Source organism: Macaca mulatta, chromosome 11 (assembly GCF_049350105.2).
Source record: "Macaca mulatta isolate MMU2019108-1 chromosome 11, T2T-MMU8v2.0, whole genome shotgun sequence".
Taxonomy (NCBI): Eukaryota; Metazoa; Chordata; class Mammalia; order Primates; family Cercopithecidae; genus Macaca; species Macaca mulatta.
The window spans coordinates 24,240,344-24,256,118 of record NC_133416.1 but is presented as its reverse complement, the minus strand read 5'-3'; the positions used below and the strand labels follow the sequence as shown (position 1 = coordinate 24,256,118).

At 35.9% G+C, this 15,775-nt stretch overlaps 1 protein-coding gene across 4 annotated transcripts in view; it reads left to right on the top strand.

Annotated features, from left to right (window-relative positions):
• ABCC9 (ATP binding cassette subfamily C member 9) overlaps window positions 1-15,775 on the top strand; it is a 139,975-nt gene that overhangs the window by 115,702 nt on the left and 8,498 nt on the right. For all 4 annotated transcript variants that reach the window (XM_077953698.1, XM_077953697.1, XM_001098888.5 and 1 more), the window contains 7 exons: window positions 3,268-3,369; window positions 4,210-4,330; window positions 5,575-5,705; window positions 6,768-6,846; window positions 9,306-9,414; window positions 11,800-11,903; window positions 15,505-15,638. In XM_077953698.1, the coding sequence (XP_077809824.1) occupies window positions 3,268-3,369; window positions 4,210-4,330; window positions 5,575-5,705; window positions 6,768-6,846; window positions 9,306-9,414; window positions 11,800-11,903; window positions 15,505-15,638 (780 nt within the window). The remainder of the gene's footprint in view (window positions 1-3,267; window positions 3,370-4,209; window positions 4,331-5,574; window positions 5,706-6,767; window positions 6,847-9,305; window positions 9,415-11,799; window positions 11,904-15,504; window positions 15,639-15,775) is intronic.

Sequence of the window (15,775 nt, the reverse complement as noted above, 5' to 3'; positions counted from 1 at the left end):
TTATATTTATATTCATATTACTCCCACTTTTTAATTTCCATTTATTTAGACCCACTGATTTTTGATATTTCAGTCAGCTATGACCTTGTCATATTCTAGTCCAAATCTGTTCTTTATAAAAAACACAGCAACAGCATTTTGTGAGGTTTTTTTTCCCACAATTAAAATAGTAAAAAATATATATATAATAATTTGGAACTGAATGATGAAATTCATGAGTTAGGTAAAAGTACTTTTGGCTTTAGAAAAGGAAATAACTCATAACACTTAAACATAGCGAAGTTTTTTTAAGAGACTCACATTACAGTTCTAAATGGACATGGAAGTTAAAAGATTATAAAACTCGGTGTTGGACTTCCCACTTTATAAAAAATACACCCTTGTAGTATCTTTACATGTTCAGCTCTTAAAACCTGGAAATGAGATTGGTAGAGACTTAAATGATTCATACAAATCCTAAAAGCAAATTTGGGAGAAGTCCTAAGTTGGAAAATACTCAGCTCATAGAAAAACTCAGTGAATGTTTTATGAAGGGGTGAATTTATCTAGTCATTTACTGCACAAAGAAGTACTGAAGTTTCACAATCAATGTATTTAGCATTATTCTTATTGCTGGAGATAATAATGGTAAAAATTCAAAGACCCTGTCCTCATGGAACGTAGATTCTAATGAGAATAGATAGAAAATAACCATGTAAACAAATAAGCAAATAAGATCGTTTCATACACTTCAGAGTGCTTTGAGGAAAATAAAACAGGGTGATGGGATAGAGAAGAGCCACAGGGCTGGAGGTAGGAACCAAGAAAAGGAAGACTTTTCCAAGGAGGTGATATCTGAGCTGACCCTCAAATGATAGGAAGGAGCCAGGTATCAAGGACCTATTGACAAGCATTTCAGGCAGTCATTGGGAGAAACAAAGTTGATGTATTCCCAAGAATAGGGGAAAGGCTAGTGTGGTCAGAGTATAGTGAAGGAGCAGGATAGTAATCTCAGATGAGGTCAGAGTAGACAGGGTACAAAATCCAGACTATATCATACAAGGCTTTGTAATCCATCTGAGTTTGAATGTATTATAACAGGAAGGCACTGTTAATTCTAAACAGGGGAGTTATATGATCCAACTTACATTTTTAAAAGAATGTATGAATGAATGAATGAAGTCAGCTGGCAGGAGGTAGAGAATAGAAATTAATAAAAGAAGTACCTTGCCTCAAACTCTTAACATATATACCACTCACAGAAATTTCTCAGAAGACAGATGACATATTTTTTTTAATGTCAAGCCAGACATACCTTGCTGGAAGGATTTTCTGGTATTAATTTACTTTCTGTAACTTATTACAGAAACTCTGTGAGACTTTTAGAAAAAAAAATATGGAAATAACAATGTATAACACAAATTTGAAAGTATTAACTTTACCCAAAATGGCTGAAAGGAAAAAATTCATATTGCTGTAAATATTTTAGAAGTATTTGGGAGCACTTTGGCATGTATAAACTGCAGAAGAGCAGCCCAGACTGGTTATTCTCTACATCTGTGTAGTTAATTCAAATAAAGAGGAAAAGAGAAAGAACTGTCGAGTAGGGGTGTGGCAAGTTGTTAACAAAAGGATACACCAGAAGAGGCAATCAAAGAAGTATTTACTACTTCTGTGGAATTTATTGCCTCAAAGGATTAACTCTATGTGATTTTTTTCCTTTAATCTTTGTAAAGATCATGAGCATCAATATGGAATTAAATTTTAGTGCCTGCTTTAACCTTTGAGGTTTTTATGATGCATACAAATTTTTAAGTTTACTTTAAACATTTGAAAATTATCCAAAGGAAAAAAAAAAAAAGACAGTCTGGTACATGAAGATGGGGAAATCTAACTAGTATTTAACATTTTTATTCCTTTAAAAATCCTTGTGAATTAAATATCATTTATATTTTCCAAGGAAGAAACAGTCTCAGAGGGTTTTAAATTGCTTGTCTAAGCTCATTAACTAGTAACTGTCAAGGTCGGTGTCTGAACCCAGATTTTTGATTCCACGGCTGGGATCACTGGTTGTTCCAACAGTTTGATCTTTGGAGCTGTTTTTAAAAGAGACAGGAATGTAAACATGTGAGCTCATTTGAGAAACATCTCCATTCTTTGACTTCAGCATGTTCAACATTCCATTACTGTCATTAATGTGTTATCATCTAATTGTGAGATTGTTGTTGAGGGACCACAGACAAATCTATCTAGAGAAGGAGTTTTATCAGTGGAATGAGACTTGAGATAATTCTAGAAAGTGACCATGTCTGAAATTCTATCTGCTTTGGGGATGTGTGATACATCAACATGAGAAGTTTTTAGAATTTCTTTTTTGAATGATGAGACAGAACAATACCTAGGAATGTCGGGAAATGGGATAAAAAGAAAGCGTTAGGAAATGGACAGAAGTCCCTATCTTTTATTTGAATCTATGGCTGTTATTAAAGAATTGTTTTAATTTTGGAAAAGAGTTTATAATTGAATCATATACTATTTAAATACAATAAGACATGTCCATACTTGTATTGTCTGAGCAAACATAGCCCTTATTCCTATTTACATGAAATCTGTAGGTTTAGTGTCCCAGACTCTGAGCCCAGATAGTTGACAAAAAGTTCGAATACTAGGTTGGAGCCAAAGTAATTGTGGGTTTTGCCATTACTTTTGCATCAACCTAATACAAATCCCAACAAGTTAACCAGAGACAAATTTCTGCAGGGGCCTCACTACATAACACAAAGGAACTAATCACAATCGTGACATAAGCACACATAAAATCTGAGCTAGAACATCAGGCCCAAAAGTAATTGCTTGTCTGGCAACATAATGCAGTAGAAAGTCGGAAACAAAAAGAAGGAAACCCTACATCTGATCCTCATTGTGCCACCAATTGTAGCTTAACTTCTGGCAAGATGTTTAACTTCTCTGAACCCATATCATATATATATACACACACACACACACACACACATATATATATCTCATATATATATATGCTAAACATCCTGTGTATATATATGTGTGTGTGTGTATATATATAGTGAGAGCATGCAATCACTCTCCACTCCAGCCCTAATATTGCAAGCTATTATTCTTCTACATCTTAGGTATTCTTCCTCTGAAACTTAACAGGACACATATGGAATGATGTATATTCTCTTAGTGATCACCTCTGTAAATTGATTGAAATATTTGGTTTAAGAACTTGGGAGTGACCTTTTAACATTTTCTCTTGCTTTTTCAAAGGATTATCTGGGAGCCTGCATTGTCCTCACTGCATCTATAGCATCCATTAGTGGGTCTTCGAATTCTGGATTGGTAGGCTTGGGTCTTCTGTATGCACTTACGGTAGGTATGGATAAAAATATCACAGGAACAGAAAACCAAACACCGCATGTTCTCACTCATAAATGGGAGTTGAATATTGAGAACACATGGACACAGAGAGGGGAATGACACATACCAGGGCCTGTTGGGGGGTTGGGGGTGAGGGGAGGGAACTTAGAGGGTGGATCAATAGATGCAGCAAACCACCATGGCACACGTATACCTGTGTGACAAACTTGCACGTTCTGCACATGTATCCCTTTTTTTAAAGAATAAATAAAGGGGAAAACATCTCATTTTGTGCAGTGTTGGAGGGTCTACTATAGTTATTATCAACTCTTATTCATGGATGTTAGAGGAAAGGTTTAAATTCATAAGAAGATTACATCTTGCAAATAATAGTAGATTGGGGCCCAAACCCAGGTTTATAGGACAGTTTGGATTCATTTCTAGCATTGTGAACCAATTTTTAAGAACTTCTCAGATCTTGTGGTCAGACTACTCTCCAGGCTGTTTGGGATCCCTGTCCTGAGTTGTACACAACCCAGTTGGGGATGCTACAATGAATGTGAATATACATGAGATAAATGCAAACAGAAGTGTATACCACTATCCACCATGCAGGGAAATCAGGACAGTTCACAAAATAGTGACGCTTATGGACCCTTGAAGGGAGCAGACACCTTCTTTGCTGATATATCACATGACATTCTCCTTGGTCTCTAATATTCTGTAGCACTTATGAGTTGTATCACACATGTACACTAATGGTCCAAGTTATCTCGTTCCAAAATTTCCGGTGATTAACCACAACTTCTTACTTTAATTTATTTAAAAATTTTTTTTAATCACCTGACACAGATAACCAATTATTTGAATTGGGTTGTGAGGAACTTGGCTGACCTGGAGGTCCAGATGGGTGCAGTGAAGAAAGTGAACAGTTTCCTGACTATGGAGTCAGAGAACTATGAAGGCACAATGGGTATTGCTCTAAATATTGTTTGTTTCACTTAAATATTTATTTTAATCAAATATTAGTGTGTGTTGGGCATATTGTTGTTTCTGCTTTTGCTTTCCACTTCAGTATCCAGAAAACTGTCTCTCATCTTGGCTTTGCTTGATTATGTACAACTGAAAAGATGTGACTATTTATACCTGAAAAGTCTTGGATGAAACCAAAGTCCAAACAGATATTTATTTAATGATATTTAAAGAGACTTATAAAAATATTTGGCCTTTATTACATTAATTGCTGACCTAAACTATAAACTATTATATTCTCTTTCTCAAGATGTTATTAACTTAGTGTCAAGAAATTTGGATCTTAAAATACGGACTGAGATTCCCAACTTTGCTAGAATAAAACTGTCAGGAAATTCAATACTGAGGACAGAATAATCTTCATTAAATGCAAATCTCCAAGCTTAGAAGGCATTCCTTTACCTAAGTTTTTCAACAGCCATCTAGCTCTTCAAGGACAAAATCCAGAAAACTTAGCTAAGATCATGAACCCCTTCGTTAGCCAACCCTTGTCCATCTGTCTTGTCTCATTTCTTGTCATCCACCTGCACCACTTTTACTCTGGCCACACTAACATGCTAGGCTTTCTTTTCCTCTTTATTCTCCTATGTACATATATTTAAAATAAATTTCCCAGCTCCCATCCTCTAAGATTCATCTCAGGCACTGGTTCCTCTTGGAGCCCTCCTGGACCTCCGAGGTTAGCACGTAGGTTTGCCTTCATCATGGGGCCTCCATGTAGTACTGTAGGTGCTGACCTACTGGACACTTCCCCAAGGACAAAGCAAGCACCTCAAGCTGTGTCTTTCATCTCCATATTCCCAGCACCTTGCACAGCACCTCTCACATTTAAAGCACGTAAGTGTTTAATGACCAACTGACTGAACAAATAAATCAATTCAGAAAAGAACTATCTGTCCAGTTTGAATAGAATTGAGTGACGAAATGCTAAGGAGAGGTGATGATGGTTAAGGCTCCAAAAACAAACACGAAAAAACTGTCTTAAAAGTGCTTAATCAAATGGTGTTTATTTGAATGTGATTTAAATTTAAAAAAAATCCTGCCACATAGTTTGGTTCAGTATTACTTTAAATTTAGAAAAAAAAAACTGTATGTATAATGTATTTAAGTATGCATACGTTTCTTTCTACATCAATCTCTATCTGCCTATTATCTATCTGTCTATTTCCCCACCCCATCCTCCAGATCCTTCTCAAGTTCCAGAACATTGGCCACAAGAAGGGGAGATTAAGATACATGATCTGTGTGTCAGATATGAAAATAATCTGAAACCTGTTCTTAAGCACGTCAAAGCTTACATCAAACCTGGACAAAAGGTATGAAATCATTGCATTTTATTTGTTCTCTACGTAAAACCTCTGATGGAGTCTGCTTTTTTACTGCCTAAACTCTTCATACTTCCCAGCCAAGTAAGTATATTCTCACTGGCCTCACATAATATTCCCTACTTGGTGTAGGTCAAATTATCTGCATAAAAGAAAAAAGGGAGAGATAGGATCAGACTACAATACATGTTCTCCAAGTCATATTGTAATTCACTAGTCTCCCATGAAGATCAGAAAAGTCAACAATAGGCATGTTTTTAAAAATTTCTATCTTCTGGCTCCTGGCCAAAATAGCCATCCCCTTGGGAACCTTTGCATTCATAATAACTCTAGTCCCCAAATTACTTCTTTTAGTTATCATAAAAAGAACAAGTGGGCAGAAGAAAATGGAATCATTCTGCTTTTTGTTATAAAACTATCACTTCTAAGATAATATGGAATCATTATTTGTTAGTCCAACAATATATTAAATGTAAAAAAAAAAAAAGCCACAAAGAAAAAGCAAGGCAATCACATAGAAATAAAAATAATTAGAATGAAATCATTGAAGATTTGGTGAAGACTGTTTTTATATTTTTATTTTTTATTTTTTGAGACAGGGTCTTGCTCTTTCACCCAGGGTGGAGCACAGTGGCATGATCACAGCTCGCTGCAGCCTCGACCTCCTGGTCTCCAGCTATCCTCCCACTTGAGCCTTCCAAGTAGCTGGGTCTACAGGCACACACTACCACACCCAGCTAATTTGTGTATTTTCTTGTAGAGATGGGTTTTCACAATGTTGCCCAGGCTAGTCTTGAACTCCTGGCCTCAAGTGACCTACACACCTCAGCCTCCCAAAGTGTTGGGTTTACAGGTGTGAGCTATTGTGCCCAGCCTGTTTTTATCTTGATGATAATTTATAATGTAGACCTAAGAAAAAAATGATTACTATAATGTAATTATTTAAACATAATTACAGTTTTATCATAATATCTTAAGTTAAAAAATAAAAGAAGCTAATCTTCTGTCCTTTGTCTGAGTCCTCTTCTCTTTGAGTGACAGCTGTTTTCATAGGTGGGCATATGTGGTCGCACTGGCAGTGGGAAATCATCGTTATCTCTGGCTTTCTTCAGAATGGTTGATATATTTGATGGTGAGTTGCTAACTAAATTTTTTAAGTGGCCATGTGGTGCTTTCCTTTAAAAAAATCAATTTACCTAATCCTGCAGAAATAAAAAGCAAATATTTATAAGGACTTTGTGCTCTACACATGGTTCAAGGCAGATATCCCAAATAAACAGCTCAAAAGTAAATAAAGGACATAGAATTGGGGAAATAAAATGATGAGCCTTAAACTCATGTCTATACGTTATTGCTAAAGCATTTTAATAAACTTGGTAAAATGAAAACAAGACCACCCACTTTGAATAGCAGTAGGTGGAGGTAGAATTTCAAGAGAAAGAAAGAGGGAGGACAACTGTCTTGCTTCCTTTAGATTAAACATATGTCTCTTTCCAACAAAGGAAAAAAGCACAAGGAGATAAGTAGTCTGCATTTTAAATTTTGGTACGTAACTCTTACCATCATCTGCTTAATAACATGGCTTAATGACACTGAACATTTTGTGAGGAGGCAACCTCTGCTGCAAAGTGATAAAGCTCATGATAACAACATACACAAAACATGCACATTCATCCACCAAATTATTAATAATATGATACACAGGAGCATAGAAATAACTTAATCTTTTTTTAAAAAAAAAAAAAAGTCCCATTATTTAGTCTATCAAGTGACCTATAAATAGGCCAGCACATAAAGTATCTTGAATGAAAGAGGATCCAGCAATGAATTTGACCAAACTTAGTGTACTTGACAGTACAAGGAGTGCTTACTATTATTATCTGTAATGATTATGATTATTATAGTACTTTGCATGTTTATTGTACTTGACAGTTTGTATTATTGAATTTAATCTACACAACGGCTCTGTGAGAAAAAGAGGTCAGTTTATGAACAACAACATGGAACTATAGTAAATGTAATTTCTGTGGGGTTTAGATTCACGAGGTGAGCAGCTTATTTTTTCCATGGCTAGTAATAATGCACAGACACTTTAAGGACTTTCAGTGGGATTAAAGTTCTAAGGCAATTAAGTGATCAAAAATCAATTGACATTTTTCATTAAAACACTGTGTTTATGATCAATCATGTTAGGTTAGCCTGATCCTCGTGAGTCCAGACACATGATTTCAGGTCCCATGTGAACTATCAATGATTTATTCTCTTTTTAATAGCAGTAGGCTATTAGGATTTTAATACGTAATTTGTTATTTCTGATCTATTATTCCTGAAAGACATAGGTTAAGCTAATCTTGCCTACTCTAAATCTATCTGGTAAAAGGACTGCAGCTGCCATTCTGAGCCTGGCATCTTATCTCACAAGGCAATATGGTCTCTGCACAAAAGTGGTATGATTAACTGCATATATCATGGTGGAGAAACAACATCAACACTGCATAAATCTCTATAAGTCCATATGCAGTATGGAGAAATTTATTAAAACTTGATATTCATATCACAGAATGTACTTCTCTATTTGTAATGCATTGTACAAATACAGGAGTGAATGACAAAGATCCTGGTTTTTAAAGAGCCTATATTCTAGTTGGGGAACAGACAATAAAAAGATAAGTAAAGGTATATAGAATATCAGATTCTGATAAATCCCATGGAGAGAAATAAAGTGGGAAGGAGGATAAAGGGAATACTAGAAGGGAAAGGACTCAGGAAGGGATAAAAGTACTTTTTGGTTGGCATGATCACACAAACAGAATAAAAACTCTGAATTCCTTTAGGAGAAATATGTAAGAAAGACAAACCATCACCAAATGTGTATATTATGTAGAGACACATGATTTTTTTTATTATACTTTAAGTTCTGGGGTACATGTGCAGAACGTGTGGGTTTGTTACATAGGTATACATGTGCCATGGTTGTTTGCTGTGCCCATCAACCCATCATCTACATTAGATATTTCTCCTAATGTTATCCCTCCCCTAACCCCCCACCCCCCAACAGGCTCGGTGTGTGATGTTCCCCTCCCTGTGTCCATGTGTTCTCATGTTCAACTCCCACTTATGAGTGAGAACATGTGATGTTTCGTTTTCTGTTCCTGTGTTAGTTTGCTGAGGATGATGGTTTCCAGCTTCATCCATGTCCTTGCAAAGGACCTGAACTCATCCTTTTTGATGGTTGCATAGTATTCCATGGTGTATATGTGCCATATTTTATTTATCCAGTCTGTCATTGATGGACATTTGGGTTGGTTCTAAGTCTTTGCTATTGTGAATAGTGCTGCGATAAATATATGCGTGCATGTGTCTTTATAGTAGAATGATTTATAATCCTTTGGGTATATATCTAATAATGGGGTTGCTGAGTCAAATGGTATTTCTAGTTCTAGATACTTGAGGAATGACCACATGCTTAAATGGAAAAGTTGGTCTCCTGAATTTCAACCCTGAACTAGGAAATAACTTTTAATTTGTAAACAAATATTATTTTACTTGTGATTTTACTATGTATCTGTAACTTCTGTTTCTCCTTAACAGGAAAAATTGTCATTGATGGGATAGACATTTCCAAATTACCACTGCACACACTACGTTCTAGACTTTCAATCATTCTGCAGGATCCAATACTATTCAGTGGTTCCATTAGGTAGGTAACATATTTAGCAAACATCTGTGTGCCTCGAGATTTAGCCTTTGACTCATAGAAAGGTTTTACTCAGAGTCATTTTTCAGGTCTGAGTGAACCGATATCAAGACAATAAAATCAAATATGCCACCCAACAATTTGGATTGGAAAAGCCTCGAGTTGCTAAATTAACCTATAAAATTATGTTTCCAGGAGATCTTCATCCCTTTCAGTTTGATTCTATGAAAGCCACTTTTTCCTCTATACTTAAGAACGGTGATGCTTGGCAGACTTTTTTAAGGTGTTCTATCTTACAGATATCCAGTCTAACTTGTGTGTCTGGCCTGACCTCAGCAGATATTCTGACTTTGGTTATTCCCTTTACCTACCCCTCCACCCTTACAATTTTACTTCAGCCAAAATTGCTATGAATAAAGCTGCTACAGTCTTCATGCCTGGTTCAGGGTTTCCCACCAAAAAAAAAAAAAAAAAAAAGCGGGGGTGGATATCGATCATCTGCTAGCTGCTTTAAATATATTATTTGATTAAATTCTCCAACCATTACTCTAGGATACGTATTTATTATCCCCATTTTACAGATGGGGGTTTTGAAACTCAAAGAAGCTATAACTTAAACCAAGTTCCTACACCTAGTAAGTGGAAGAACTACTATTCCAACTGCAGTTTGTCTGATTCCAAAGTCCATGTTGGCATCTGTATTAGTCTGTTTTCACACTGCTGTAAAGAATGACCTGAGACTGGTAATTTATAAAGGAAAGAGGTTTAATTGACTCATAGTTCTTCATGGCTGGGGAGGCCTCAGGAAACTTACAATCATGGCGGAAGGCAAAGGGGAAGCTAAGGCACATCTTCTCATGGCGCCAGGAAAGAGGGAGAGTGAAGGGGGAACTGCCACACTTTAAAACCATCAGATCTCATAAGAATCCACTTACTATCATGATAACAGGATGGGGTAAAATGCCCCTATGATGTAATAACCTCCCACAAGGTCCCTCCCTGGACATGTGAGATTTGGAGCAAACTGATATCAGCATCGTCCCCCAGATCACATCTCTCATTTGATCATATTTTGTTCTATCTTGCTCCTAACCTCCATCTACTTAATTACAAAGAAGTGTTTGCCACTTCCTTTTACTAATTACTCTTTATTTTAAAGGAAAAATGTATGTAAGATTGCCTGATATTTAGTTATAAAACTACTTTAAAACTTCTGGATGTGTCAAGTAATTTAGCAATACCATAGTGAGTTTATATCTCCAAATATATTTATTATGAATACTACTTGATATGGTTTGGCTGTGTCCCCACCAAAACTTCATCTTGAATTGTAGTTCCCATAATCCTCAAGTGTCATGGGAGGGACCCAGTAGGAGGTAATTGAATCATGGGGGCAGTTATGCTGTTCTCATAATAGTGAGTGAGTTCTTGTGAGATCTGAATTTTTTTTTTTTTTTTTTTTTTTTGGTGAGACGGAGTTTCACTCTTGTTGCCCAGGCTGGAGTGAAATGGCATGATCTCAGCTCACAGCAACCTCCGCTTCCTCAGCTCAAGTGATTCTCCTGCCTCAGCCTCCCAAGTAGCTGGGATTACAGGCATGCAACACCATGCCTGGCTAATTTTGTATTTTTTTAGTAGAGACAGGGTTTCTCCATGTTGGTCAGGCTGGTCTCAAACTCCTGACCTCAGGTGATCCGCCCGCCTCGGCCTCCCAAAGTGCTGGGATTACAGGCATGAGCCACCACGCCCAGCGATCTGATGGTTTTATAAGGGACTTTTCGGCTTTGCTTAGCACTTCTCTCTCCTGCCGCCATGTGAAGAAGGACATGTTTGCTTCCCCTTCCACCATGACTGTAAGTTTCCTGAGACCTCCCTAGCCCTGCAGAACTGTGAATCAATTAAACCTCTTTTCTTTATAAATTACCCAGTCTCGAGTATGTCCTTATAGCAGCATGAGAATGGACAAGTACACTACTATTGTTGGTGATGCAGCACAGCTTATCTAAAATAGTGTCATATGTTCCCATAGAGATGTATGTATGTAGCATCAGTCCTGCAGGAATATTTTGCTAGATACTATTTGGGTTATGCTAAGCATAGTTTGGAGCCAATGGATCTAGGTAACAAACTTGGTAATATGATATAATGTACATAAAGTTTTATAATGATATCATCAAGACAATTTTTTATACTATTAAGATTATGCATTCATTCATCAAGCATGAATTCAGTGCTTGCACTGCTCTGAGCACTGTTCTAGATGCTGAATATACAGCAGTGACCAAAATAAATGGAACTTACATTGTAAGGAAAGAAAAGCAATAAGCAAATATACATATAAGTTTCTCTATTTTGAGTTATTGACTAATTAACTAATTTTTCTCTCAGATTTAATTTAGATCCAGAGTGCAAATGCACAGATGACAGACTCTGGGAAGCCTTAGAAATTGCTCAGCTGAAGAATATGGTCAAATCTCTACCAGGAGGTCTAGGTATGTTTTCTAAATAGTATATTTATTTTTTATATATGCCATTAATCCTACATATGTCTATCAACATTTTATGCTATAATCACATAACTTTAGTGTTAAATCCCCTTATATTTAAAATAACACCCTAAAAGTCATTAGAATATTTCAAAATCTAATGTTTTTGCATGGGGTACAAGAGGGTGAACCCAATAACAAATTCTGTTCTATGTGACTACTCCAAAATATTACAATTAATACATTTACCTCTGCCATCTTTTCACAATTGGTGGGTACAGGTCATTGTAATGGATGTTTCCCTGTAGTTATTCTTTCTCAGTTGACCTGTCTGATCACCTACCATCAGGAAATGAATGGGAGGATTGCAGGAGCTGTTAGGTTTAAGTTTGGCACCATTTAGGGAAAGGCAATTTTGCCACATTAGTAGCCATTTTCTCTGCTGCCAGGAGGGAAAATTCCTTTTATTTATATAACATAATTTTCTTTGGTTTTTTTATTTAAAACATTTTATTAATTTATTATTTTTCAGCTTTATCCATTTACTGAAAAAGGAATCTTTTTTCTTAGCTAAAAAATAGCTAAGCATTTTTTTAAGTCTTTCAAAACAGTAATCCTTTTGCTCAATTATAGACTAAGAGGAGATATTTTTCAGAACATAAAAATCTTTAAAGGAATAGTAATGTTATATCAATGACACAATTTTATCACATGAACAAACATTTATACCTTCAAATGTCTTTCAAAGTGGATTTATTAATTGATATCTTGGTCAAAATTTTGAAAGAAAATATGAGATATATAAATTTGATTAGGTCTGATTTCAAAAATTTTTATTTTATTTTAAACTAAGTTACTTTGTAGTGTTGGGTATGTTTTATTTTTTTATTTTTTATTTTTTATTTTTATACTTTAAGTTCTAGGGTACATGTGCACAACATGCAGGTTTGTTACATATGTATACATGTGCCATGTTGGTGTGCTGCACCCATTAACTCATCATTTACATTAGGTAAATCTCCTAATGCTCTCTCTCCCCACTATCCCCTCCCCACAATAGGACTCAGTGTGTGATGTTCCCCTTCCTGTGTCCAAGTGATCTCATTGTTCAATTCCCACCTATAAGTGAGAACATGCGGTATTTTGTTTTCTGTTCTTGCAATAGTTTGCTGAGAATGATGGTTTCCAGCTGCATCCATGTCCCTACAAAGGACACGAAGTCATCCTTTTTTATGGCTGCATAGTATTCCATGGTGTGTATGTGCCACATTTTCTTAATCCAGTCTGTCACTGATAGACATTTGGGTGGATTCCAAGTCTTTGCTATTGTGAATAGTGCTGCAATAAACATATGTGTGCATGTGTCTTTATAGCAGCATGACTTATAATCCTTTGGGTATGTCCCCAGTAATGAGATAGCTGGGTCAAATGGTATTTCTAGTTCTAGATCCTTGAAGAATTGCCACACTGTTTTCCACAATGGTTGAACTAGTATACAGTCCCACCAACAGTGAAAAGTGTTCCTATTTCTCCACATCCTCTCCATCACCTGTTGTTTCCTGATATTTTAATGATTACCATTCTAACTGGTGTGAGATGGTATCTCATTGTGGTTTTGATTGGCATTTCTCTGATGGCAAGTGATGATGAGCATTTTTTCATGTGTCTGTTGGCTGTATGAATGTCTTCTTTTGAGAAGTGTCTGTTCATATCCTTTGCCCACTTTTTGATGGGGTTCTTTGTGTTTTAAGACATTGTTTTGTATTGTCTTGAGGTAGTATCAGTTTTAAACACTTGTGTAAAGAACACAACATGTACTCAATCACTGACAAAAATTCAGTCCTAGAGGTTGTACAATGTCTGACAAATAAATGATGACAGAATGAAAGAACAATGTGATTACTGAAACCACAGAGTTCATACTGTCTTTAACTCATTAAAAGGAACATGTATAATTTTTGACTTCTGCTTCTTTAATATCTTCTAAGAAAGCACTAGAAAAGATAATAGTTGATTGATTGATACTCTAAATTTAATATATAACATATAGTTGCCAAATTGTGTTATTTGACATCTAGTTTTTTAAAAATCAACCTACAAAATAAAATTATGTTTATCCATTAGTTTATTTGAAAAGGAGGGCCAACTCAAAACATTACATTTTATTATTTTAATTAAGTTTCAAGGAGAAAGTGTGCCACAACCAAAAAGTAAGACAGCATGTCTTTAAGGAATGTTTTATTGACTTGCCAGGGTCAGGTTGTGAAAGTAATTCCAGAACTCTGGATGAACTTTCCATAATGATTTTTTCTTTTTTTGAGACAAGTTCTCGCTATGTTACCCAGACTTGAGTGCAGTGGCCATTAACAGGCATGATCATCGCATATTACATCCTCTAATCCCAGGGGTCAAATATCCTCCTGAGTAGCTGGAATTATAGGTGCCCCACTATGCCTGGCTCCCATAATAGTTTTTTTGATGTCTCCTGTGGAAAACCCAGCAAGTCTACTTGAGAAATTAATACATGCTTATAAAACTTTCTCTCTTGGCATTTAGAGATCCCCTCTCTCACCACTAATATTTGGAAAGACAGACAATTGCATCTTTCTAGTCCTCTTCATTAACATGAGAGCTGCATGCACCTGTTTAGAATTGTGGGCATAGTGTTTTGGGGTTATGGTACAGCACAGGCAACAGGGGATTGTATTTACATTATGTAACTGATGAATATTGTGCTCATCATCTTAGTAAAGATGACCAATTGCTTAATGAAGATTTGGTTCAGGCCAGCTTTAATGGAAACATTCCTTATCTCCAGCATCCTCTTATATGTAAGTTAGAATTTGGAGAATAAATACCTATTTTCCAATCATGACAAATTATAAGACTTTGATACCATTAGAATATCATCAATAGAAATTTTCCCCAGGCCATTAGGAAAAGGTGTTTGAATTCTAATAAAAAAGACATTTGGAAACAGAATTTATCTTAAACTCACAATAGTACAGTTTGTGAAATGTAGATGGAAACCAAAAAAAAAGAAAAGGATAATGAGGACATATCATTCATTTATCCATACAACAGTGTGTTATTCAGCTCCTGTGTAAGATGTCATAGTACTAGGGACATACTGACAAACAACAAGCCCAGTCCTTATTCACTTGGTACTTACAGTTCAGAAAGATGGTATAATTAAAAGAGAAGTGGAATTAGAGTTGAGAATATTCTGTATCTTATCAAGTGAGCTAAATGTGACTTTGGGCAAGCCATTTCATCTCTCTGGACCTTAGGTAATTATGTTAAGTAATCCCCTTAGAGAACGGTGTTAAACAATTAAGTAATTTCCAAGGTCTTTCTGTCGTCAGAATGTTTTATATCCTACTATCAGAGGTAATTCACTACCTATTGTCATAAATGAGATGATTTAGGAACATCTTCATTTTCTCAAGCGGAGTTCCTCTTTGTGTTCCAGTCTGAAGTCCTTGTACCAGCACTAAGTGATATCCATCATGCTGTCATACAACGTAATGTGTTTTTCATGATTTTGCCCAAGGAAAATGTTAGTAGCATTTCTTTAGTGAAATCCTTGCTTCTTTCTCTGATTTAGATGCGGTTGTCACTGAAGGTGGGGAGAATTTTAGTGTTGGACAGAGACAGCTATTTTGCCTTGCCAGGGCCTTTGTCCGCAAAAGCAGCATTCTTATTATGGATGAGGCAACAGCTTCCATTGACATGGCCACAGTGAGTGCATTATCTAAGCTTTTAAAATTGACGAATTAGAGAAATGTGCATGAAAATTACAATTTATTATTTCCTGAATGGGTTCTGAATCCTCAGTACTATTGTTTTGAGAATCTGCTCAATCATCTCCTTGATGA